The sequence below is a fragment of the Micromys minutus genome (assembly GCF_963924665.1).
Source record: "Micromys minutus genome assembly, chromosome: 3".
In the NCBI taxonomy this organism is placed as follows: Eukaryota; Metazoa; Chordata; class Mammalia; order Rodentia; family Muridae; genus Micromys; species Micromys minutus.
In genome coordinates this window covers 30,319,693-30,344,642 of record NC_137972.1, presented here as the reverse complement: position 1 = coordinate 30,344,642, position 24,950 = coordinate 30,319,693, and the positions used below count along the sequence as shown (strand labels likewise).

The following is a 24,950-nucleotide window of genomic DNA, read 5'->3' as shown; positions in this document are numbered from 1 at the left end:
ACTGAAGACAGTGGCCATCAGCCAAGGCCATATAAGACCCAGGCACACCTCCCCTGCATCTCAAACTGTATTATAAGCTAAGACATCTAAATGACACAAAAGGAAAGCCATCAGAAAAGGCCACTGCCTCCAAATACTCCCTTCCTACAATTGCTACTTTGTGGAAAACTGAGGCTAGAAGTAATCTGGAACAGGGTAGACACGCCCCTGCCCACTTGGTGGGATTAGGGGGCCCTCATGACCACCCCAACAACTCAGGTGTCTCCCATTCCATGCCAGCCCCATTAGCTAGGTAGCACAGTGGCTCTGCCTCTGTACTTTTTCCATGGCTTCAGGTCCCCCAGGGTTGAGGCGGTCGCTGTGTTTTGCTGTGTTCAGAGTGAGCCTTCCCTCCCAAGCCCGATTGACAGCTTCCAGCTGCTCAGGTGGTAGGCTGTTGGTCATTGGTTGAATACCATTGGGAGGTATTTAAGGCAGAAGTTTTGGAGGCTGCCCCAAGTGAGCATTGGCCTAGCCCGCTGCTGCTTGTGCCATGGCTTCAGGGAGTGTCTCCAGTGTTTCTTCCTCCTCTTCTTTTCCCTCCAGGGACATCGCACCTTCTGGATCATGTGGGCTCCTTGGGGCTGACAAGCCAGGTAGGCAAGGGAGTGGAATTCTGAGTTTAGGCCAAGGTCCCTGGAAGGCCGATGACAACAGCTGAGCAGATGCTTGCCGCTGTAAAAGCTGGTTCCCAGCACTCAGACTGGAGGAGCTCAGGTTCAGGCTGCCATGGCCCTACCCTAAGACTCCCTTAGGCTTGTGGCTCTTTGTATGGCTTTTTCTTGTTTCTTTTACATGCATTGGTATTTTACCTGCACGTGTGTCTCTCTCTCTGTGTGTGGAGGGGGATCAGACCTAATGGAACTGAAATTACAGAGAATTACAGTGAGCTGCCATGTGGGTGCTGGGAATTGAACCCCAGTCCTCTGGAAGAGCACTCAGTGCTCGTAACCTCTGAACTATCTCTCCAGCCTATGGCTTTTTCTTTCTGCTTAAAAACTTGGCTTACTTTTGAGTGTGAATTTTGAACATAATTCTGGTAGCATCACTCTGAGTTTATATCATGTGCCTGTTGGCTGACAGGTTCTCCCATCCCTCTCCTCCAAATCCTCCTTTTTCTTGCTGCTTTTCAAAAGTAACAGCCCACCTCAAAATATTCCTGTATATCATCTCTCCCCCAAGTTCAGCGTGCAGCGACCTTTAGTACGTCATCCTGTTTGCCCAGCACCACAGCTTGTTTCAGAATTGAGTCATTTCCTGAGAAGAAAAGCTGTCTTGTGCTATTAACAATCACTCCCCAGCCTCACTCCACCTGTGTCTGTGGGCTCTCATTTCATGCACAGTTTTGTGACTGGCTTTTTTTTTTTTTTTTTTTTTTTTTGCTTTTATTTAGAAGCACTCCGTACATACACTGTAGTCCTCTATGACCAAGTAGTATTCCACTGTGTGAGCATATCATGTGTGGTACAGGCGTTTGGGTTGTTGGGAAGAAACATTCGCTCACACACGGGGGTAGGAACGGAGCCCAGGACCTCCTGCCTGCTCAGAGTGCTCAGCTCCTTCGCCCTCACACAAGCCACTGCTTGCATTTTTACTTCTTCAGGGTGTGTTTCTAGGAATGTGACTGTTTCTACTTTTACTTTTCCCAAAATACGTTTCTTTTAAACGTTTTCAAAAAATTATTTGTGTGGGCTGGGCTTGATGGGTCACACTTGAGAGGCAGAGACAGGCGGGTCTGAGTTCAAGGCCAACCTGGGCTACAGAGTGAGTTCCAGGCCAGTGAGAGCTGTGTTAGAAGGCTTTCTTTTTACTTTGTTACTCTGCACACGAGGCCTTTTTCAGGCCAGAAGTATATAGTGTGCTTTGAGTGTGAGCATACTCCTCCAAATCCCTTTTCTTTCCCCCTTCACACCCCTTTGTGCACTTTTCTACCTTCTTTCCAGCTGTGGACACAGACTTAACAGCTACAAAGTCTAGGACCCACAGATAATGCTAATATCTTGTTAGGAAACCTTCTGAAACTGAAAGGAAATCAGGTGGAGCCGCTGAGTCCCTCCCCTGTGCCATTAAGCTCAGGCGGCCTCAGCTGTGGCTGCTCTTGCTTACCCACTGGCTTATCTCAGACACACACCAGGCCCAGCATTTCAGTCCAGGGTTGATCTCCAAAGATAGGAACGTTTTGTCAGGCGTGGGACACAGCATGCGAGCACAAAGCCTCGGGTTGCCTCAGGAGCAGTACAAAAGATATCTCCAGGGCTGCCTTTTCCTCCCTGCATCTATGACTACTTGGTTGCTTTATTTCTTTGTCCAGTTTGTGTATATCCTGTTTTTTGAGGTACCACCTCTTTCTGTAGCCCCAGGCTAGTCTGGAAACAACAATCTTTTCACCTCAGTGTCAGTAAACAGGTGTGTCCCACCATGCCTGGATTTCCAGGGTGATTGTTCTGAGTCTGAACAGGGCCCTGTGGCATTTGGCAGAGATGTTGCTTTCTTGGTGTTTTTGTCCTCAGGGTCTTTGGTGCCTTCTTCAAGGTGACTTGTGTGTAAGAGAAGCCAATATGGGCCTCTGGGCTTCCTGATTTGCTTCTGCCAGTACAACACAGCTTGAGCTGTAGATACCCCAGGGCAGCTCACCTACCCACGATTGCCTCTTCAAGAGAATATTCTTCAAAAGGAAGGGAACTTGGTGAACCGTGCAGGGGACAGTGGTCAGTGTAAGGCTTGTAGACTGGCAGCCAGTGATGGAACAGAGAGCTGGTTCTCAGAGTGTGCTCTGCTCCACCAAAATTAGGCTGTGCCTGGGGTAGAGGGCAGTCTGGGTGATGCCCTTCTGTCTACCCCACAGGTCCAAGGTGCAGCAGACTCCAGGTAGGCCGACGAAACCCAACAATGCTGTGCATGGTGCTAGAGGCTCTGAAGGCCAGCGAGAAGCGCCAAGGCACATCAGTTGTAGCCATCAAGGTCTATATCCAACATAAGTACCCAACAGTGGACACCAGCCGCTTCAAGTACCTGTTGAAACAGGCCCTGGAAACTGGCATGCGTCGAGGCCTCTTCACCAGACCTGCCAACTCAAAGGCCAAGGGTGCCACTGGCAGCTTCAAAGTGAGCTACAGACAAGGTTGGGGGGGCGGGGACTTGGTACAAGGTTTAGACATCAGGGCCTTAGAACGTGCTGTTTCTCACCACAGTCCACATCTCCACAGCCCTCTTCCAACTCATACTGTGTGGTGGGGAGAGCCTGCACAGAATCACAGTCTGTGTGAGTGGCTTCTTGCCTGTGTCTACCACATAGCCACTGACCCACACAGCTCCTGGTGGGGGAGGGCACTATGGGGCAGTCTCTACTAACCTCATGTGGTACCTGTGCTAACTCGGGTGCCTAGAAGTCTCAATACTGGGGAGTTCTGCTGGGGCCTAGTTGGAGTGTGGGGGGCAGGTGGCTGGATAGAATATCAATTGTATAGGCCTGTGGGAAGCTGGGAAATCAGTCATTTCTCAGCCTGTATTCTTGGAGACATTAAGAAGAGTGAGGCTTGCGGCTAAATGGCGGGCAGGCAGAGGGCAGATACAGATCCTTAGAAGTAAGCAGCAGTGCACTGCAGCGAGGCAACAGACTAACACGGGGTGAGGATCACAGAGGTGGATGTGTCTCCTCTTCTCTCTTCTTAACCCTGTCGTTGGGAGCATGGTCCCTTTGGTGTCCTACATGGGGTATAGGGGGATATCCAGAGCTTCTGTTTCCATCCTAATCCCATATTCTGTCTTTAGCTAGTCCCCGAGCCCAAGAAACCTGCATTGCAGAAGAAAAACCAAGTTGGCAAGGCCAAAGTGGAGATAAAAGTGGCTCCAAAGCCTGGGCAGAGGAGGAAGCTTTATCCTTGCTCAGCAGCCACATTGGAGATTGTGAAACCGAGAGAGGCTGGGAAGGTCCCCCTAAAACAAAGGGCCCCTCTCACTGCCAACATAGGCCAGAAGGCCAAACACAGTGGGAGCAGGCAAGGTATGTGAGTGGGTGGCAGGGACAGGGGGTCCCCAGCAGCCACTAGGGTAGGATGGGAGGGGTTTCCCTCCCTAGGAAGTGGGCCTTGAGGGCTAGACCTGGATAAAAAAATAGAGAGTTCATAGCGGCCTTGAGTCGGGGTCAGGGAAGGCTTCTTGGAGGAGTCATTTCAGATGCATCTGTGCTAAAAGGTTGAAGAGCTGCCATTGGGTGTGTCTGTCTGCAGGGGGGTCAGAAGAAATCCAAGGGGGTTTTCAATGAGGAGTCTAGGCTCTCTCTAGGGCAGTGAGCAGCCATGAAAGGGTTCTGGCAGGGAGCTGGGAGTGATGGTTTTAAGACAATCAAGGAAGCTGGTGCACACCCATAATCCTAAGTGCTGGGGATGAGAGGCAGGAAGGCCAAAAGTTCAAGGCAACATCTTTACCTTTATATGGAGCTTGAAATCAGCCTGGGTCACATGAGACTGTCTGAAACAGCCCTACCCTCCTGAAAAGAATATGTATACATAAGAAACATCAAAGTTCCACCATTGGCAGGTAGGCAACAAAACTTGATGTTCCCATGTTGTGTAAAGAGATCATCTTGTTTGCCTTGCACGTTGGGGCCTGAGACTCAGAGGTAAAACAGCTGGCCCGGGTCACATGGCATTTAGGTGTCCAGGTGACAACGTGGGATCTAGGCAGGTTGAGAACTCTAGAGCCCGTAGACCCTTTGCCCCTCATACTCACTCCATCTTCCAGCAGCAGATGCCCATGGGAAAACCAAAGATGTGTGTGAAAAATCAAAGCCCTTGGTCAGCAAGGTAGGTAGGTGCCTATGGCCCGCTGCATCTCAGGTCCTTTCATATGTGTGTGTGTGTGTGTGTGTGTGTGTGTGTGTGTGTGTGTGTGTGTGTGTGCGCGCGCGCGCGCACGTGTGCACGCATGTACTCACAGGCTCTGGGAAGTAAGCTTGTGTCTTTGTGTTTGTGAGCTGAGTGCTCTGCTGCTAAGCCATCTCCCCACCACTGGGTTTGCTTTCTTACAGGTTCAGAATAGTGTTGCTTCCCTCACCAAAAAGAAGATGGCAACCACAGCCCACACTGAGATGGTTGTTCAGGGGATGAAGATGGTACAGAAGACCAAAGCGCCCACTCCTTCCCAGGACATGGGACATAAGGCACAACCCACAACTAGGGTCAGGAAGACAAAGACCCCTGAGAACACCAAAAGGCCTGAATCAGCCCCCAAGACCTCATCCAAGGCTCCCTGCAAGAAGGCCAAGGCTGGTAGCTAGGGCCAGGGCTGGTAGCTAGGGCCAGGGTTGGGGAGATGGCGACTCTGAAGCTTTTATTCTCTAACAAGCCATAATAATGTTTAATCATAATTTATCAATAAAGACTTCTTTGTATTCCCACACTGGTACACTGGACACTGGGGCAGGAAGGCAGAGGTAGGTTTTGAACACTTGGGAGTCAGGGAACAGTGCAGGCTGCAGCTGATGTCTTTACAGACAGGAGGGATGGAGGACTTGAGGGGTCAGAGACCAGCGTAAGCTTCCTGAGCCTTACATCAAGCCTCAGCCCAGAGAGACAGACGGGCTACAGCTTGGGGGACTGTCATGTTTGCTGAGGAGCACAGTGCTGGCTGCAAGTGTAGTTTATTTAGTATGTATACATGTACATGTGTCATGGTATGTATGTAAAGGTCAGATGACAATTTGAAGAGGTCCACTCCTCCCACTTTGTGGGTCCTGGTGAAATTTGGGTTATTGAGTTTGGCTGCAAGCACCTTTGCTCAGTAAGCCATCTTGTTAGCTCTTGGTGCAATTTTAGGGGAGGGTGGCTGAGCAGGACCCCAAATCTGGATGGAGGCATATTCAGTAAGAGAAGGGGAGGTCACAAAGGCCCCGTATTGGTTACTGTCTATGTTGCTATGACAGAAGAGACGTAAGCACGGGAGGGTTCACTTCAGCTCATGACTTCCTCCATAGTCTACCATGGCAGAAAAGGCTCAGCAGCAGGAGTGAGGTGCTGGCTTTCATCAGGGAACAGAGATGGCAGGTGGTGGTACCTGGCTCAACCTTTTCTTACAAGGTGGTTCCACCAAAATTCTGGGTGGGTCTTCCCACTTAGATAGCTCTGGCAGGAAAAGGCCTCACAGACACGGCAGTGACTCCAAATCTGGTCAAGTTGGCAATCCACTGGGCAAGGATATATTTGCACACCTTACGTGCCCAAAGGGTGAGACACGTCATGGGGATAAAGTCTGCACTGCTTTAAAATCGGAGACACTTCCCGTGGATAGGTGGCGTCAGCTCCCTCGCCCTGGGTCAGCTCTGTATTGATCAGAGGGCAGTGGCAATGTCGGGACAAATCCGAGACTTCAGCTTCAGAGGAGGCAGGATTTCTCAGTGGGTAACATGTTGGCTACATAAGCATGAGGGACTAGAGTTCAAATCCCCACATAACTCATAAAAAGCTGGGTGCATGGGTGCATGTGTATAACCCCAGTGTCAGGTGGTGGAGACAGGAGGATCCCCAGGGATTAGTACCCAAACAGCCTAGGCAAAAACAGCAAGGTGAAAGACTCAAAAGGTTTCAAAAGTGGAGGGAGCGCTGAAGAGGTTGCTCAGTGGTTACAGCAAAAGCACTTGCTGTGTATGAGACCAGAGTTAGTGCCAGATGGGTGTTGTGCACCCCATTAATTTCAGCCTCAGCAGGTGGAGAGTGTCCTGGCTTGTGGGACTCGTTTTGAGTTTTGGTCACATTGATATAAGCTAGAGTGGCCTGAGAAGAAAACTCACTTGAGAGAACATCCCTCCCAGATGTGGGGAATTTTCTTAATTAACAATCAATATGGAAGGGCGGGCCCAGATCTCTGTGGACAGAACTATTCCTGGGCTGGTGGTCCAAGGTTGTATAAGAAAGCAGACAATAAGCAGATTTCCTTCATGGCTTCTTCAGTTTCTGTCCTGCCTTCCCTCAGTGACTGTAAAGCTGTGAGCTGACATAACCCTCTCTCCCCCAAGCTGCTTTTCGTCTTAGTATTTCATCAAGGCAATAGAAACCTTAACTTAGATGGGACCCTAAGAGCAGGCTGGTTAAAAAAAAAATATCAGGAAGCTCTGAATTTGATTAAGACTGCCTTGGTGAATAAGGAAAAGCTATTGATTCTTAACATCAACCTTGGGCCTGCACATGTACCCCCCCCACACACACACACGTGTGCCTACTGGGATGTGAACAAGGTGAAGTAATTGAGGAAGCCACCCGTGTCAAGCTCTGGACTCAACACATGGACAAATAGGCTGTGCACACAAACATACACACTGGTAGTTTTAACTTTTGGAGGATCTTGTATTTTCATAGACATCCCTCATGCTATAGGGAAGCTCACACCACCCATGGAGAGCCAAGTTCAGCCCTGCTGAGCTTCCTGTTACTGCTGCCATTGGCACTTAAAACCTTCCAACTCTCCCTGCTGACCCGCTTGTAGAAAGGACAAGGCCCCCATGACAAATGCCTGAGCAAATGGCTTGTGGTGCTCTTGGCATCTGACGTTGGAATGATGTGACAGGACTCACAGGATGGGCTCTGTGGGTTTGCTGTCACGGTTGTAAGATCAAAGAGCAGGAGGATGGACCCTAGGAGCATGTCAGAAGCATGTAGCCCATCAGAGCACCACTGTTGTAGCTCGGATGAGGGAAGAGGTAGTTAGTTTTCAGTATGGTAGGTGAGGCTTCGTGGTAGCCAGAAGAGGTCAAAGATATGGCCACAGTTCTGGGTCTGCTTGCTGAGGTGGGGACTCTGCTAAGGCCAAGAGGTGGTTCAAATGAATGGGTGCATCTAAGGGGCATTTCAATAGGGGGGATGCTTGGGAAGGGACCAGACAGCACCAGGGAAACCAAATGCCCAGTATGGGGCTCAGGCCTCTATGCTGTGCACAGCTCCTCTCTGGAGTCCCATAGGAAGCTGTGTATAGTTCTGCAGGCTCCCTGGGGTATCTATAATGTGCCTGTCAGCAGGCCCCGAGGGGTACCCAGCAGATGGCAGGTTGGCATTTCTCAAGCAGAGGCTCGGCTTCTGCCTCTGCTTCTGCATGGTGAGGCCTGAGGCTAGGGAAGACAGCCTGTAGCCTCTTGCCTCCAGGAGCTAGAGACCCATCAGCCCTGCCCTGGTGACAGGGTGAGAATACACCTTGCACTGTCTTAGAGACTTGGGCCATCAGCCCTTAGCTGTGTCCTTTCTCCCACTTTGTGATCTTAGCCTGAGGTTGCTGCAGCCAGGTCCTTGTCTGGGTACCCATGGCTGCCAGGCATGTCTTTGGGGCTCCAGGCAGGGACTGAAGTTTGTGGAGTTGCCCACCTGGCAATACTAGTGACCCTGGAAACTAGATCTATGCACAGAGCCCCTTCTGAATGTCAGCGAGGAGCTGTATGTTAATGAGATGTGTAGCCAGACTGTGGAATATTTAATGACTTAGAAAGATGTTCCTGACATATTGTTATGCAATGGAAAAGTCGGGTTTTAGAACAGAGTGTGGACTGATTCATCTTCATTCACGGCCCCACTAAGGCCAAGGTGCCCTGGCCTGCGTGTGGCCGGTGCCTGGTGCAAATGTCCCCACAAGCACGCAAGGCTTTGATTTGCTCGGGCTTGTTTTTGCAGTTGTATTTTTCAGGGTTTTATGAATCCATTCTGGAGTCACACCTCATCAAGGAAAAAAATCCAAACCATCAAATCTGCCAATAATTGAAATTAGCAAATCTGCTCCTTAATAAGCAGCAGAAATCTGAGAGATAAAGATGGCTTCTCCACCCGCAGCCCGCACAGGAGAAAGCTATTTTTGGACTGAGAGGTTGTTCACTTTTTTTGAGCGGGTGAATTCTAGGTTGGACTCTTGTTGTTGGGAATTTTGGCGAGCCTGGTGGGGACTTTCCTTCTCAAGGGGACATGTGAATGGCCATCCCTCGGGCTGGCTCTGCCACATCCTGCTTCTGGGGAGAACCTCACTGACTCAGCCTTGAGAAACTGGGGCCCAGGCAGGACAGTGGGTATCATTCCAGGTCAGATGTGCTGTGGCTGACTCTGCCATAGCTGGCCCTGGAGAAACCGAGTTCCCTTGTCTGAAACATGGGGTATGAAGATTTGGGGGTGTACGGTCAGTTTGAACCCTTTCCATTTTGAAGGTGATTTGCCAGGAGGAACGGGGACTCAGTTGTCTTGTCCCTGTGTTGCCCTTCTTGGCTGTGTGACCTCTTGAACCCTTTCAGTCCCCTTGACACTATTCTTACATCTGCAAAATGAGGACAAAATGTCTGCTTCTCTTAGGTTTGAATAAAGACAAGGATGTGGGGGCTGGGTACAACTCAGTGGAGACTGTAGCTCAAGACAGCACAGGTTCCGTGGCTCACATAGCACATATGCACCCACGTGGAAGGACATGAGGTGCTGACATGCTCTCAGGTGTCAGGGTTGTCCATGAGGATGTGTGTCCACAGGGTGCAGCAGCAAACTCCTGGCAGCCATAAGGGAGAGGTCTTCCCTTCGGCCCTGTCCAAGACGGGACTGTGAAGTCAGGCTCTGCATTTCCTCTCTGTGTAAATGGGATAGAGAGACTGCCCTCTCCCCGCCCCTCCCCCGTCGGCCATCTCAGGACAAAGGTTGAAGCCCATAGTAGGTTTTCCCGGCAGGCTTTTATTATAAAGAATGTTCCAGAGAGTCCCAAGCCTTCCCCTCCAGCCCAGCCCCCTTGGGCTCTGAGGCGGTCCCAACAGCTATGGGGATAGGGGGTGGCCTGTGCTGGGGACAGATGAGTATTTTCTGTCCCCTGGAACAGTCATGTCCAGTGTGTCACCGGGAGCCCCTGGGGACCCGCACAAGCGGCAGCTATTCACAGTTGGTGCATAAGTTTTGCTTTTTTTTTAATATATAAAAGATTTTTTTTCTTAAAAAACGAAAAACAAAAAAGTGGTGCTCTTTAGAAACACTTCCAGGAAGATTGAGTAGTCCAGCTACAGCCCTGCACCCTCACCTTCCTCGCTTTCCTGGGGACCAGGAACCCCAGCCTGTGCCCCCTCTTTCCACCATTCTGTGGGCAATGGGCACTGCCCATGTTGCCACTGGCTGCTGGGACAGCAAACAGCTGACCCTGCTTGGAACTGTGGGTGGCCAGGGCCCCGACCCCCCATCTAGATGGGGGACATAGACAAACAATTGCTTGGTGGCTGAAGCAGAAATCCCCTCTGCCAGGTGGATGAGGTAGTGTTCTGGGATATGGCCACCTCTCCCAATGTGTGCTGAGCAGCCTGAAACAGTGAGCAGGCCAGGGTGTCCTGGTTGGCAGGCAAAGTCTTACCAGGGACTGGCAGCGATCGATATTCAAGGCCTTCATCCCAGAGTCAGGTCTTGGGCAGGTGGAGGGGACAGAGATGCCCCAGGAGACAAGGCTGAGAGGTTGAGAGCTCTGCAACTGGGCACTAAGAGGCCAGTGTCCCCCCACACCTCCCCCAGCCCAGCAGGTTCCTCTTTGTCAGTTCCCAGCCCAAGTGAGAGGTGTAGGGAAGAAACCAAGTGGAGGCCCAAGTGGCCTGTGTGCTGTCTTGTCTCCCTGGCAGTGGCTCCTGGTCACTCTCCTGCATCAGGCCTCGCTGTAACACTCATAGATATTATTTTCCATTAGGGCCACCACCTGTTCAAACTTGTGCTGTAGCTGGGTCCTGCGGGCAGTGGGGTTGGCCTCCAGGGCAGCCATGATCTGTGGGGAGTTGCAGTGAGTCAGTTGTGCCGTGTCTGAGATCCTGGGAGGGCATCCACCAGCAACCTCATCAAAGTGCCAACACCCCAGACAAATTTAAAGCAGGAAGTTCATTTTTATGGGCTGAAATGGGCAAATCTTGGGACGGGGGAACTTACCTGTGGGCGATACCTCTTAGCATATTTATAGATCTCAGCCATAGCCACGTTTGTGTTGAACTCATTCTGGTATTTCTATAAAGGTGGCGCAAGAAGAAAGGGAGGTGTTTTTCTTTGTTTGAGGCAGGGTTTCTCTGCATAGCCCTAGCTGTCCTGAAACTTGCTCTGTAGACCAGGATGGCCCCAAACTCAGAGATCCTCCTGCTTCTACCTCCCAAGTGTTGAGATTAAAGGTGTGTGCCACCACCAACCAGCAAGGGGGTGGGGGCTAACCCTATAGACGAGGACCAAGACCACCCAGTTCCACAGCCCCGTTGACAGATTACAGTTAGGCCCCTCTACCATGGGGACACACTGGCTTCCTGGACTCAGTATTCTCACCTCTCACACCTTCAGGAGCACACTCCCCCTTATCCTCAGACTTTAGAATAAACATTGTAATGGAGGTGCAGGCAAAGGTGAGAAACAGAGACTGCACCAAAATTCTCACTGTCCTCCTGCCCCATCCTAATGGATGCTACTGGGTTTGGCTATTTCTCAAGGCCAAGGATATCATTATCTCCTGGCCTAGGCCTCAAAGGCCACCTACCCGAGACTCCTCAGCCAGGTGTGCGTTCATCTCCTGCTCGCTGAGTGGCGTCATGTCCTGGATCTGTTTGTAATAGCGCTGAACAATCTTCCGGTACTCAGGGATCTCCTTCGCGTACAGAAGCTTGTTGGTGGGTGAATCCTGGGCAGGGAGACCTCAGCAGTTAGGTGACTGAAAGATGGGTCGTGGTGGATCCTCAACCGTGGCCATACAACCCCCAGTCAGTCAGACTTTGGACCAGGGTCTCTTAGTCTCTTCTGGCCCTCCCTCCTTCTTGCATGGAGGCTCTGCCCCATGATACTGGGGCTGTCAGGATGGTGACCCACATGGGGACTTTGATTTGATGGGAACAGCTCCTAGGCCACGTGCCAGCAGCCCTCTGCTGCACGCGGCCCGCAGCCTGTCTTGTTTACTCCCTTATTAGGGTTGATAGGATTTGGTGGCTGAGATGGTTGGAAGCTGGTTCCTGGCTGCGGGAATGGTTCCCACCCTGCACTTCCAACACCCCAAAAGCACCATGTGCTAAGATGTATGCTGGCAGCTCTCTGTTGTCACGGAATGCATGTGTGAAGCGGTGACATTTCATTTCCCTTGTGGGTTGGGACTCCTGAGTCCTGCCCTCACCCCACAGAGTCAGCCTAGCTCTGGGATCCCATGGGTGCTCATGGCCTCGGAGTTTGGGGCTACCTAGGTCACCTCTCTGCTCAGAAGGCCTTGATGGCTTCTAGCCATGGAACCAGCACGTCCTCTGCCCTTGGCAGGTGCCTGCAGAGCTCCCTCTGGCTTGCCATCTGCTCTCTACCCACCTGGAATGACTCTCGGCACCACCCCTCCCACTCAGGAGTAGATAGAAGAGCTAACCTTGCCCAGCTGCAGGTCAGAGATGGAGCACGCATCTATGAAGGCCTGAGCGATGACAGACAGGCAGGCATCGATGTGGTCTGTCTTCTCTATGTCGAAGACAAACTGGGGATTTTTTAAGATGTTCACCCAGAAGCGGAGGGGAAGGCTGTGGGGGCAGGGACAGTGCGGGTGCAGCAGCTCAGCAGAGGGCCGTGGAGGTAGACAATGCTGATCCTCACAGCCCCTGCAGCCTCTGGGTATGTTGCCCTTCCCCTGCCAGCGAGGGGCCAACCCTCACCACAGAGAGCTTTCCTCCTGTTCGCACGCTAGACTCCTGGTTCTCATTAGAAGCCCCCACCCTGCCGCCTGCATCCACGCTCCTCCCCCACTCAGCCTTGCACGAAGAAGGCGGGGCTGACTGTCCTCAGGAGGCCAGAGAGGGTTGGGGACAACCTCCTGCTCAGCCCTGCAGAGCCTATGGTGCCTGCTCCTCCACCCCCATCCCCCAGCAGAGAGAATCTGCAACTGAATTTGCACAGGCATTTCTCTGAGAGCTAGGCTTAAGAGTTTTAGGAGCTTCTTGGTGGGGTAGGTAGTATGTGACCCCAGAAGGCTAAACTGGGCCTCAAAGGAAGCTACAAACTAGGTGTGGGAGTCACAGCCAATGCGTACTGCCACTTCCCAGTGTATATGCCCTTGGACCTGGATGACAGCTGCTCTATGGGCCTTCATTTCCCTCGGTAAGATGGGGCATGAGCGGGGAGCAAAGGCAAGCTTCTATGTTTTCTGGTTTCACAGAGGAGAAACTGCAGTACTGAGAGCTAAGGCTGGAGAAACGGCCAAGTAGGAGCTGACTCTAGACAGGAAGCATTCGGGTCAGGCAGGCTCTGCCTTAGCTAAGTGATGCCGTCATTTGCCCTGGTACCTTGGCTGCCCTGATGCTATCATACCATTGGTGCCCTAACATCACAGTGTCCCATCCCCTGGTGCCCCACCCCCCCAGCTACCACCTGTTGGTCTTCCAGATGTGCAGGGTATCAGGGTCAGAGATGCCTCTCTTCTCTGCCTGTTCCTCTAGGAAGTCAAAGAAATATTTGACGGCCAGTGGGGGCTTATCCTCTCGGATGCTCAGGATAGCCTTGAACAAGTCATCTAAGAACTTCTGCAGCGTGCCCTGCAGGGAAGGAAGATGTGTGTCACTGGATCAGAACATCTTTGAGCCTCAAGATTATTGACTGAGTTGAACCAATGATGCTTTCTTGGAGGGGTGGGAGGTACTCCGTAGCAGGGAAGTAGGGTTCAGAATGTGACCTCTGGGTGTAGGTCTGAGTCTTGTGACCTGAGGCCATGGAAGTACCCCTGGGTCCTCTGCTGCCTACTGGATGGTAGGAAGAATACACAGACTTCTCCTTGGTACGCAGGGCCCCCTTTAAGCCCCAACAGGGGAGGAGATGGAGGCTGGGCCCACCTTGGTGGACAGTAGACGGGTCAGGTAGATCTCTGGCAACACTTTCTTTCGGTGGCTCTGCCGGTGAGATTTCTTAGGCTCTACCAGCTCATCCGTAGGCAGCACCTGCAAGGTGGACAAGGCACCCTCCTCAGTCCTCCCATGAAACTCTGCCCTGTGTTACCCAGCACCAGGCCCACCCCTATTCCCTCACCCACTCTGGCTTTTCCCAGGGCCTAGAAGCAGTTTCCTGGAGGCTCAGGGAGGCAGCAGAAAGCCAAAGCCCCGCCCACAAAGCCTGCTCCCTAGGGCCAGAGGCTGGGCACTCACCAAATGGAAATACTTTTCTGTGTCCAAGTCTTTCACTGCAAAAGGGAAACAAAGGATAAACAAATGAGGGGGGTGAGAAAGGTAACCCAAGTGGGAGTAGGGTGAGGGGGAAGACTGGAGAGAGCCAAGATCTGCCTTTCTAATTCAGGATGGACCCTGGGACCCCCATGGATCTGGGCTTAGGGCCTGTAAGGACATGGTCTAGCGTTGGAGGCAGGGGTGTGGCCTGGAGCCCATGGGTCATGCAACCAGCTCAGACCTGGCCATAGCCCAGGCCTCTTGGAAGGGCACATGCCCTCCTGGGGCCTTGCTGTAGTTGCTGGAAGCAATCAGTTTTGCTCCAGCAGCATGGAGGCGGGGACCCCCTCTCCACACCTCAGTTGCCCCCAGGACAGCTCAGAAAAGGGTCCAAGAAGGGAGCTCCCTCATACCCCGACTGGATCACCTCCTCAGCCACAAGCCGTACCTCGGCCCAGGGTGTTGTCCTTCTTGTCTGTGAGGCTCATGGCTAGGGAGGCGCCCTCAGGTATCTGACAGAGGAGAGGCAATGAGGTTAGAGGTCTGAGGTTAGAGAAGAGGTGTCAGGGTGGCTGGGTCAGTTTAGGCACCTTGTAGTGGGCCAGCGTGTTCAGTTTCTTACGGCCATCCTCCACCACTGACGTGTCATCCAGGTCCCGGAGGACGTAGCTCTGGGTGCTCGAGGCAAACCATTCTGGAGGAGAAAGGGGACATTACTATGGAAAAGGTGGCCCCAGGGGCAGCCATTAGCCTGGGCCACAGCAAAAGAAACTTCCCATTCTCCTAGAATCAGAAGCAGGCCACACCCATCTGGGAGGCCAGCTGTTCATCCCAACTGTACAGAGCCGGGCCTGGTTCAGGGTGAGTCTTAGGAGGTTTCTGGTAAACAGTTTGATTGTGACTCCTACGCATCCATAAAGACCCAACCACCAGGCTCTCTAAGAAGCTTTTCTTGGTCGCTTTTTGCTGTTGTCCACATCTGCAGAACAAGGGTTTCTTCCTTGTGGGGAACCCTAGGGCCTTGACTAACACAGGGAAAGAGGCTGCAGCGGCCAGCTGCCAGGCACGGTGCCCGCCCTTGCCCACCGAGGTCCACGTCCTCCGCCCGCGGCCACTGTGAGTAGGGTACATTCTTGCAGAAGGCTTCCAGGATCTTCTCCTTCACCTGCGTCAGTGTGTCGGTGTCCATGGCCCGCACACTCAGGGAGTCCGTACCACAGCCCTGGAAGGACACGTTCAGGTTCTGCACAAGAGAGGGGGTGTCAGCTGAGGGCCACTGTCACCATGAGACTCAGTCAAGACCGGAGGCCAGGATGGTCCAGCTAAGAGCACACCCACCCACTACTGGACCAGTGCCCTGCCCCTGGCTCACCCGGGGCTTGGCTTCAATGTTCTCCCTCAGCAGCCACTCCTCGTTAAGTGTGTAGCGGGCTTTGCCTGTGATGGCGTCGATGGAACCTTTGTTGATCTGCTGCTTGATGGCACACAGCAGCAGGAAGAACGGCTCGCCGACTGTTTCCTGTGAGCGGGGGGTGGGGGGGTTCGGGGTCAGGACCACTCTCCCCTCTGTGTTCCAGCCTCCAAGCTCTGGCCTGCTGGTAGCCCCAACACCCCCTCCTACAGATGCTGACACCCACATCCACTCCGGGGTGTCTCCATTGCATCCTGCACATCGATGCATAGAAGGAACAGGGAAAATGGGACTTGACCCATGGGCTCCTACACCTGGATGAAGCCTTTCTACAAAGCTGGAGTCTGCCCAGACATGGCTGAGTAGAAGCAGGACCCAGAAGAAGCCTCCACAGAACCGGAGATGGATGTTGGCCCAACCAGGCTTCACACCTCACCTCCTGCCATGGCCACTACCATCTCTGCAGCCCCAAGCTTGCCCCTGCCCCCGTTGCTCTAGACTAGTACCCAGCTGTTCTGTGGGTGGGGGTACAGAGCGACCATGGCAAATAGGTCTGGAGGAAAAGTTAAGTTCATAATAGCATCAGGCTGCTTGGGCAGTGTCAAGGCCGCTGCCCGCCCTGCTTCCTGCTGTAGAGGTCTGGCCTGGAGTCGCCAGCATCCCATTGTCTGGCAGGGGAAGGCCAGGCTGAGGTCACCAGCAGTGGCTGAGAAACCTGGTTCCAGAGTCTACAAGTGGTCCCTGTGGTCCCCCATTTGACAAAATGAAACTAAGGACGAGAGAGGGTAATAACTTGCCCAGAACCACACAGCCGCATTGCAGCAAAGACCAGTCACATGCCCAGAACAGTTAAGGCTATGGTTCTGGGTACTACCCCAGGCCTCTGCCTTTCTCGGAGGATTCCTAGGTGACCGCTGGACCCTCTGCCATTATGGGCAGGCCCTTGAGTTGGCCTAATCCAGAGAGAGACTCCAGCTGCTGAAAACTGTGGTGTCTCCTCATCCTGATCTTTGCCAACAATGTACCCTACATCTGGACTGGACTGTTGGCCCTGAACCCTTGTCTGTCTCCTTCCCACTGCTTCCTTGGCGCTCAGGGTGAGTCACCTGCTCCAGGAAACCTCTTGGCTTTTTCCAACCAACCATCAGCCAGAATGGGCCAAGCACTGTTCTACTGAAGTTTTGCTTCTGTGCCCCTCCCCTAAGGAGAGGAAAGCTCAGGACTGCAGGGACCTGATGCTTTGCCAAAGACCCTGCCTATCCCCCACCATCCCAGCAAATAGTGTGTCCCCCCGGCAGCCACCTAGCCAGATCTCCAAGCTCCAGTTCTCCCACCTGTCCATAGGAATCCCATTGGCAACATGCGACCCCTCCCTAGAGCACAGGCCTTAATGAAATTAGGTTTTCCAGTAGGGGTGGGGCTTCTGGGCAGAGAGGAGACTCACCCTCAGGCAGCCATACATGCAGATGGACATCCAGTTGGTAAGCATCTTCTCTACCACAGACTCCGTGCGCCGCAACATGAGCTTGGGGTTCTTGGCGGCCGAGGCGTCGATGAGATCCACGAGCAGCTCCTTCATGATGCTTGTGTAGTACTCCAGCTTGCTGTGCAGCGCGATGGTCAACAGCGACGCCAGGCTGCACCTGCAGGCGCAGTGTCGGTAAGGCTGGGCCACCCCCTTGTCAGATCAGAACGGCCTACACTGGGAGCCTGTGTGGGGCAATGAGGAATGCCTGGGGGGGTCCCAGAGCCTGGAGTTTGATTTTCACCCCTGTGTCCCTGTGTCTCTCTCTCTCAGCCTGACCTGTCACGCACAGCGAAGTCCTTCTGCTGCTCCAGAGCATGAACGAAGACGATAAGGAAGTGCTTGTTGTTGAGCAGCGAGGAGAACAGGCTGATCCCCTCCTCCATGCTGGGCCGACAGTGTTCTGGGATCTGTGGAAGTGGGAACGCCCTATGGTCTGTGTCCCAGGAGGCCACTGTGCCCATGCTGGCTGCATGGGTGCCTCCTGGAATAGGGCGTTCACTATGTGCCCCCTTAACCTCTCCTGCCGCAGAGCCAGCAGAGCAGCAGGGTGGCAAAAGGCCACAAGGACAGCAGGGAACCCCACATCCATGACACCACTCTCTATCTGTCCCCAGCAGGTGGCATGAGCTCATGTGCCCATGCTCTCTGCCTGGTCTGTGGGGGATGGGCAGCACCCTGAACGTTGGAGTGAACGTCTCTACCTTCTAATGACTCAGATCACAGCGAGCACTCATGGAGGCCCTGGGGGCCAGGATACTCACGTTCCACTCTCCCAGCAGGGGATGGGTTTCCTGTGGCGGGGAGCCGCCTTGGGAGTTGAGGGTCTTCGAGGGCAGCACATACCGTTCTTCATAGAGGGAAGAACACTGCAGAGAGAAACCACTGCATTAGCACTGCAGACTGCCTGGCACCTGGAGTCGCCACACATGGAAAAGTGTGCCTGGGGCCACATGGTGGCCGTGGATCCAGGGTTCCCTAGAGGGGCACAGACCATGGTGTAGCACAGCAAGGGACCGGATGCTCACGGGTGAACGAGAGCCACTGAACACGTAGCAGGGTAGACTGAGGCAGGCAAGCTGCTAGGTTCTGAGGTTGGGAAAGGCTGGAGAGGGGTGGATCTTAAAACGGTAGTGCCACATTGTTTCCTTGGGCACAGGGGACAGTCAGACCACAGATCCTGGACCACCAAGAGGAAAAGGGAATGTGGAGACCAAGAAGTCTGGCAGGGACCTGGGAGAGTCCTTATCCCTCTGCTCAGCTCCCTCAGTGAGGGGAGAGGTAGGTCAACACAGAGGTCATGGCAGCAGCCTTCCATACAGAAAGCTGAGCAGAGAATTGACAGTGGGGGAGAAAAGAAACCAGGCTGCAGGAAGGTGCTTTGATCCAAACACCCCGTGGTGACCAGCACATTGGGAAGGTGTGTACCTTGGGGAAGAAGGTACGAGTCACAAAGTGCTTGTACTCCAAGAAGGGGATGCCCTGGCTACGGTTCAGCTCCTTGGTGAGGTCTGTCATGTCTGTCTGCAGCTCCGCAAAGCCTGTGGGACACACCAGTGACTGAGGAATCCTGCCCAGACATGCGCAGCGCCTCCCGGCCTGGCATTTACCTTTGCGGATCTCCTCTCGGATCTGAGACTCCATCTCCTCCATCTGCAGCAGGGTCTTCTGCCAGTAGCGCTCAGCGCGGCGGCTCTTGGTGCAGAAGACGAACAGAGCTGTGGGCAGCAGAGGGGCAGCTCAGGTCCCCAGGACCCACGAGAAGGCATCAGTGGGCACCTGCTGTATGCAGGTTATGGGCCTGGAGGAACAGGCTCTACCCACTGGCCTCAGTGCCTCTGGGTAGGAGGCAAGTAGGTGTCCTTAGCCTTTCTGCTGTCTGTCCCTCCCTGACAACACAGGGCTTGGGGGCCAGCCAGCAGGACAACCCTTGACATCTCTTAGATAAATGTGTCAAACAGCACTCATCGGGGGCTGCCTCTGGGTAGAAAAATTATGGGAAATTTGCTTCTTCTGAGGTGATGTAGTACCTTGTGGGTTAAACTTTTCAAAGCAGTGTATAGTACCTGCCTTTCTTGGGAAGGATGTAGTATCCATTGATGTGTTTGTGTGTGTGTGTGTGTGTGTGTGTGTGTGTGTGTGTGTATGTGTGTGTGTATAATATATATACCTTATATATGTACACACATATATATAATAGTATTTTTAGGAACAAAAATACTACTGTATTTAGGATGTTCTTCCTCATAGCTTTTTTTTTTATATTGAACATAGACACGGGAGCAGGGGGCTGACTCACTTGGTGAAGCATTTGTGCACATGTGAGGACCTAGGTTCGATCCCCAGGACTCACAAGGAGCAGGACATGAAGGTATGAGCCTGTAATCTGAGCGCTGGGAAGACAGAAAGGCAGATGCCTGGAGCTCTCCGGCTGGCCGGTAAGCCTAGGTCAAATCAGTGAGCTCCAGGTCCCAGTGTGAGATCCTGTCTCAAAAACAGATGACAGACACTGAGGTGCAACACCTCTGGCCTCTAAGTGTCCACACTGTAGATTCCCTCCATTTACAGGACAGGTGCCTGCGTTCACGCACACGCCATCAGCGTCACAGAACTTTAGAATGTTCTTATGTCCGAGGGAGAGCCTCACCCGATGTGTGGTTGCTCCCATACCCTCCCTCTCCCAGAAAGCCACTAATCCGTTTGTCTCTGTGGCTTTGCCTATTCTGTAAACTTCAAATAAAAACAGCGGGGCAGCTTTTTGAGTCTGTCTCTTTCATTTTCCATGTTTTCAAAGCCCATCGAGACTGTGGGATGTTTTGACAATTCATTCTCTTCTATGGCTGAAAACATCATTGGATGGCTACTACACCACACCCTAAATTACACACTTATATGATGGCCACTGGGCTCTTACGACCTCTTGGTTAGTGTAGGTAATATTGTTACAAACCTCTGTGTACAAGACTTTATGTGGACATGTTTTCTTTCTCTCGAGTAGATACCCAGGTGTAGATGTACTGGGCCATCTACACCTAACCTAAGGACTTTCAGGAAGTGACAGGCCATTTCCCGAGGCAAGTGTACCTTTGTCCCCCCAGCACTGTAGGGGAGCTCTGTTCTTGATTCCACACTGAGTACATTAAACACACGGGATCATTTCCCCTGGACAAACTTCTTCAGTAGCCCCCAAAATTCCTCTCCCTCGCATCCGAAGCCAATGAGCAATGTCTGCCACCTTCTATCTGTCACATCCCAGGGTGCCTAACTGTGGCCACCCCTTACCACTGCCACTCTCAGAGGGGTTCAGATACAGTCTCCCAACTCTCCCAGGTGCAGGCCACCTACCAACCACGGACAGCAGTAACAGGACGCTGCAAATGACGATGGACACCACAATGGCCGTCTCGCTGCCCCCCAGCTGCAGTGTGGCGATGGTCTGGTTGAAGTTCCCCACCTGGATCTGTGCACAGCGGGGGAGGGGCAGCACATCAGCTTTGCTAGAGCAATACCTCAACTCTTCTCGCTGGTGTGTGTTCTGAGCCTCACAGACAACAGATGGCCACAGTGACTCCTGGTCAACCAGGCAGTGCCAGACATTCTGTGATCCAGAGTTTGGCTCAGAGGCCAACTCAGTACAGCGCTATGGTAATGACAACCTAGGAGGGGTTTCAGAGATGGTGTCTTGGAGCAGGTGGCTCAGCAGGAGGTATAAGGCAGAGGTAGGACAGAAAGGCCCCATGCTCTGGGCCTCTGCTCTACTCCATGATCCTACACAATGACTAGCAGGCCACACTATAGGCGTGACACCTAAACACACGGGACCCAACTTTTTAATAGCGTCTGGCTGTAACTAGTTGTTTGGGCTTCAGTTTCCCTGTCTGTCAAAGCTATAACGCTCTATTTTGCTGGCCAGAGTTAGTGGATAATGAAACACTCAGGGATTTCTATACCAGGCCCACACCCAGAGCCCCACCCACTCACTGTAATGGGCAGCTGTCCCTCAGCTGTGCCCAGCGACTCATTGACTGAGCAGTGGATGACTCTGTCTGAGATGATCTGGATGTCACAGGACACCTGGCCAATCTTGATGTGGTACTCATGGCTCTCCAGCCCCAGACTGTCTTGCTCCTTCTGTGGTGTAGATGGGATGCTGGGATGGGGGTGGGGTTCCCAGGTCAGCTGCCCCCCTCCTCCCACTACCCGTCCTCCCAGTCAGGTACTCACATGGATGACGAGGGTGAGTGGCTCTCCTGGGTGATGTTTGATCCACTTCTCCCTCTTGGCTGTGGAGAACTGTGGGTTGGGGAGGTAGTCTAGGCGGAACCGGCTGCCCCGCTGTGCCTCTGCAGGGTCCAGCATCTCCTCGGCCGCCTCATCTGCATATGCCCGGCCATTGATGAAGAAGTCTACAGGTGCTGAAGCATTGCTCAGGGCTCCGGGAGATGGGCAGGTGATGAGCGTGGAGTTGAGAACCTTACAGAACTGGAAGGACAGGGTCCAGTGAAGCCATGGGAGTGGAGAAGTGAAGGGAGAGGGTAAGAGTGAGATGGAGAAGGCAAGTGAGGTAGACAAGAGCTTCAGGATTCTGGCTTCACAGGACCATTTCACTCCAAAGCCCCTCGTCACTCCCATTTACCCCGTCCCCTTACCGTGGGCTCCCGGCCAATGTGGTGCACCGCCATTGACACGTTCTGTACCATGTGGAAACGTTCGCCAGCCACAGTGATGGTCCTGCCGCCACTGAGGGAACAGCGGGACCTGTCAGGCTTCCTGCAGCCTGGACAGTGAGACAGAGTGGGCCTGGGCGGCTCCGGATCTCACCTGACGGGGCTGCGGCCTGGGCTGATGGCTGTAATGACTGGGTTCTGCATGTACCAAAAGGTCAGGTTTCCGTGCACGCAGCCCCGGCTCTCGAAGCGCACACACACAGGCACTGGAGAGGGCAGGCTACCCTCTGGCACAGTGCAGGTGATGCTGGCGGCTGTGCGCCTGTGGGGGGTGGTGAGCGGGTGACATGAGTGTGGTCCTTCCCTGTTGGCCACTCACTGCAGGTGCCTCAGCCTTGTGTTCTCCCATCTGTACAATCCCTCCTTCCCACTGCCACGTGCTGGCTTGGGACCCAGCTCCTCCCTTCCCAGATCCACCCCAAGCCAAGAAGGGACAGCGCAAGGCATGCTCATCTGAGACCTCTGGGTTGTTATCTACCCCACAGCTGACAGGTTGTGGGTACAGCTTACGTAAGATCTGTGCAGGGGTCTGTGTCATTCACCAGGACCTGGAGCATGGAGCCCACGTTGAGGTCACTGCCGTGAATGGTGATCCTTGTGCCTCCTGCTTTTGGGCCCATGGAAGGCTCCAGCGAATGGACCATGGGCAGCTGGGGGAGGGAAAGGGATTAGACTCTGGCTGCAGGCTTGTGGGGGATTGTGCTGGAGGGTGAATGGTGGTGGCCCACTTACCACATAAGAGAACTGTTCACGAGACCTGCCTTCCTTGGACACATTCACCGTTACCACGTCTGAGAAGGCCCCTGGGGCGGGCCCGGTAGCACACACGATCCTGAGGGCAGGCAGGCATAGGGGCAGGTGAGCACACGGCCTCTGCCTCCCACTCCCACTGGGGCCAGAATGCCAAACCAACAATGTTCTCTGTAGATGATCACTGTAGGTTTGGCCAAGAGAGGCACATCTCTCTGCTGTTTCCTCCAGATCCGTGGCTGAGACAAGGCTCAGATGGTCTCTGATCACCAGGCAGTTTGCCCGGCTAGTCTGGCTGGCCACCCGATGCTCTTATCTGCAAGCCTGGTCCAGAGCCTTCCAACAGGAAGCCTAGCTAATTACCTTCTTCCAGACATCCCGTGTTGGGGGCAGCTGTTGCACCCTGACCTTTACACCCCACCAGCCACCCCACCAAACTTTACTAGTAGCAAGTGATTCTCATCAAAGCTAGGCTTATGTGGCAGGAGGCAGAGCCCTGAGGGCTTCCCAGAGGAGGCAGCACTGAGAAGGCAGGATAAAGGAGTGGCCCAGGCAGAGAGTGGGGAGGCCCATTCACAGTCACGTACCCTGGTGGGAGAGGGGGCAGGGCCAGGGGGAAGGACTAGGTTGGCAATGCCTGACACTCACTCCTCTGAAACTGTGTATCTGTCAGCCAGGGGTTCGCAGGCCACACTGCCAATCCACACACCATGTGCCACGTCACTGAGCCGACGGCCCAGGTTCCTGCCGCGGATGGTCAGCAAGGTCCCACCGTCCAAGGGGCCACTCAGAGGCTCAATCTGCCAGGGGGGACCAAGGTAAGTGAAGGCCTGAGGCCTGGGTGTCTCTCTCACTGTCACATGTGCCCACAGGAGGAGGGGCCACACAGACCCTCTCCTTAGCAGAGGACATGGAGGCTCGGAGTGTTCAGAGGCCTGGGGCAAATGGTGGCCGGGCTGCACAGGTCCCAAGGCTGATGATGTCACATGGTTCCTGGTGGCATGCCTGACCACAGAATTCAGCATTCAAGCTAGAAGCTGATAGGGCTAAGGGTGGGCACTAGGCCCAGGCTAAGCCAATCAAACTCCTTCCCTGAGGTTTTTTTTTCTTCTCCTAACTAAATCAGACTGCTGCTAAGTTGGGAGAAATCCTCAGCTGTCACCAGATCAGAAGTTTCCTGGGTGGCTGTGAACTGTCAATGGGTGAAAGCCCAGCTTCCTCCACCTCCACGTGTCTGTGCCCCATTAAAACATTAGCCCAGGGAGGTAACCCGTGAGCCAAGAATGCTGTGTGCGTGAGTGTTGTGTGCTTACCGCTCGGATTTCAGGTGCTGGGCAGGTGCCAGGGAGTGGCTGCAGGGGCCCTCTCAGACGACAGCCATCATTCCAAACACAGAGGTGACCCAGGTCCTCACGGCCTAGGCACTGGGAGCAGTCAGGGCTGCCCATCGCACAATTGTAGACCACAACTGTGGGCACGGGACAGCACGGTAAGCCCAAGGTGAGCCAACTCTGGGGTCAGCATCCGGCTCCTACCTATACTGCCCTGTGTCTAGCCCCCCAACTTCATCCACACTCCCTCTCCTCATGGGGACTCTGTGGAGGAATTACTGACTCCTTCAGTTTATAGACAAGATTTATAGGGATTGGTTCACTGAGTCCTGGTCAGTCTTGTGGTGAAGGCCCGTGGCCTCAGTTGACTCAGAAACAGCAGGGTTCAGAGTGGAAAGTAAGGGCTTGGAGGTTACAACAGTCATTGGTGTGAGGCTGGCCACAGCTGGCCCAAATGTCTCAGTGAGTGCTGGCCACCCACGGGGTATGGTGTTTGTGGCTGCCATTGAGCCCCCAAAGGCTGGGCAGTGGGATAATGGGACACTCACCTGTCATGGGGTTAGGGCTGTCTAGGAATCGGTCTGGCGGCCCCTTCAGCTTCAGGCTCAGTGGAAACACCTGGCTCTTCTGGGTCGTGTGTAGCTGCAAAATGAGGAAAGGCAAGGGTGGGGTCTTTCTCTGGGGGGGGGGGGAAGGGTGTCATCAAGATGGAGGAGAGCAGAGGGAGGGGACCAAAAGGCAGAAGCAGGCAAGGTGAGGAGAAAGGAGGCAAGTGGGTTTCTCCTGCCCTGCTGGGCCACACCACTTACCACCACTTGGTTGCAGCGGACCAGTGTGTCATTCACCCATACGGCCTCAAAGCTCTCTTCCAGCCCAAAGCTGCACTCGAGGGAGGTACCCTGCACACACAGGGCAGAGGAGCGTTACTCTCAGTATGCCTCCCTCAAAACAGGCTCTACACTGGCAGGTGGGCTAGGGACGCCACCAGGCCTTTTGCTGCCAGAACCTCCTTCCTGCCATCATGTCAGGGACTGCAAAGATG

General features: G+C 53.6%; 2 protein-coding genes across 2 annotated transcripts in view; one reads left to right on the top strand and one right to left on the bottom strand.

Moving 5' to 3' along the window:
- Positions 1-532: 532 nt before the first annotated feature.
- H1-8 (H1.8 linker histone) lies at positions 533-5,317 on the top strand (the record flags this gene model as incomplete). The annotated part of the gene is made up of 5 exons (XM_080914420.1): positions 533-635; positions 2,885-3,144; positions 3,811-4,042; positions 4,783-4,844; positions 5,069-5,317. The coding sequence occupies 5 exons, from the start codon at positions 533-535 to the stop codon at positions 5,315-5,317; spliced, it is 906 nt and encodes a 301-aa protein (XP_080770546.1).
- Positions 5,318-9,720: 4,403 nt separating this feature from the next.
- PLXND1 (plexin D1) overlaps positions 9,721-24,950 on the bottom strand; it is a 39,179-nt gene continuing 23,949 nt past the window's right edge. The window contains exons 10-36 of the mRNA XM_080914688.1: positions 24,718-24,807; positions 24,457-24,550; positions 23,891-24,045; positions 23,226-23,377; positions 22,560-22,659; positions 22,338-22,477; positions 21,922-22,089; positions 21,750-21,840; positions 21,325-21,582; positions 21,082-21,231; positions 20,446-20,560; positions 18,711-18,818; positions 18,529-18,641; positions 17,865-17,969; positions 17,380-17,510; positions 17,020-17,218; positions 15,537-15,683; positions 15,251-15,407; positions 14,755-14,858; positions 14,613-14,676; positions 14,147-14,181; positions 13,838-13,942; positions 13,380-13,543; positions 12,388-12,535; positions 11,527-11,667; positions 10,938-11,012; positions 9,721-10,779 (exon numbers count right to left, since the gene is read on the bottom strand). Coding sequence (XP_080770814.1) covers positions 10,663-10,779; positions 10,938-11,012; positions 11,527-11,667; positions 12,388-12,535; positions 13,380-13,543; positions 13,838-13,942; positions 14,147-14,181; positions 14,613-14,676; positions 14,755-14,858; positions 15,251-15,407; positions 15,537-15,683; positions 17,020-17,218; positions 17,380-17,510; positions 17,865-17,969; positions 18,529-18,641; positions 18,711-18,818; positions 20,446-20,560; positions 21,082-21,231; positions 21,325-21,582; positions 21,750-21,840; positions 21,922-22,089; positions 22,338-22,477; positions 22,560-22,659; positions 23,226-23,377; positions 23,891-24,045; positions 24,457-24,550; positions 24,718-24,807 — 3,426 coding nt within the window. The 3' untranslated portion in view covers positions 9,721-10,662. The remainder of the gene's footprint in view (positions 10,780-10,937; positions 11,013-11,526; positions 11,668-12,387; positions 12,536-13,379; positions 13,544-13,837; positions 13,943-14,146; positions 14,182-14,612; positions 14,677-14,754; positions 14,859-15,250; positions 15,408-15,536; positions 15,684-17,019; positions 17,219-17,379; positions 17,511-17,864; positions 17,970-18,528; positions 18,642-18,710; positions 18,819-20,445; positions 20,561-21,081; positions 21,232-21,324; positions 21,583-21,749; positions 21,841-21,921; positions 22,090-22,337; positions 22,478-22,559; positions 22,660-23,225; positions 23,378-23,890; positions 24,046-24,456; positions 24,551-24,717; positions 24,808-24,950) is intronic.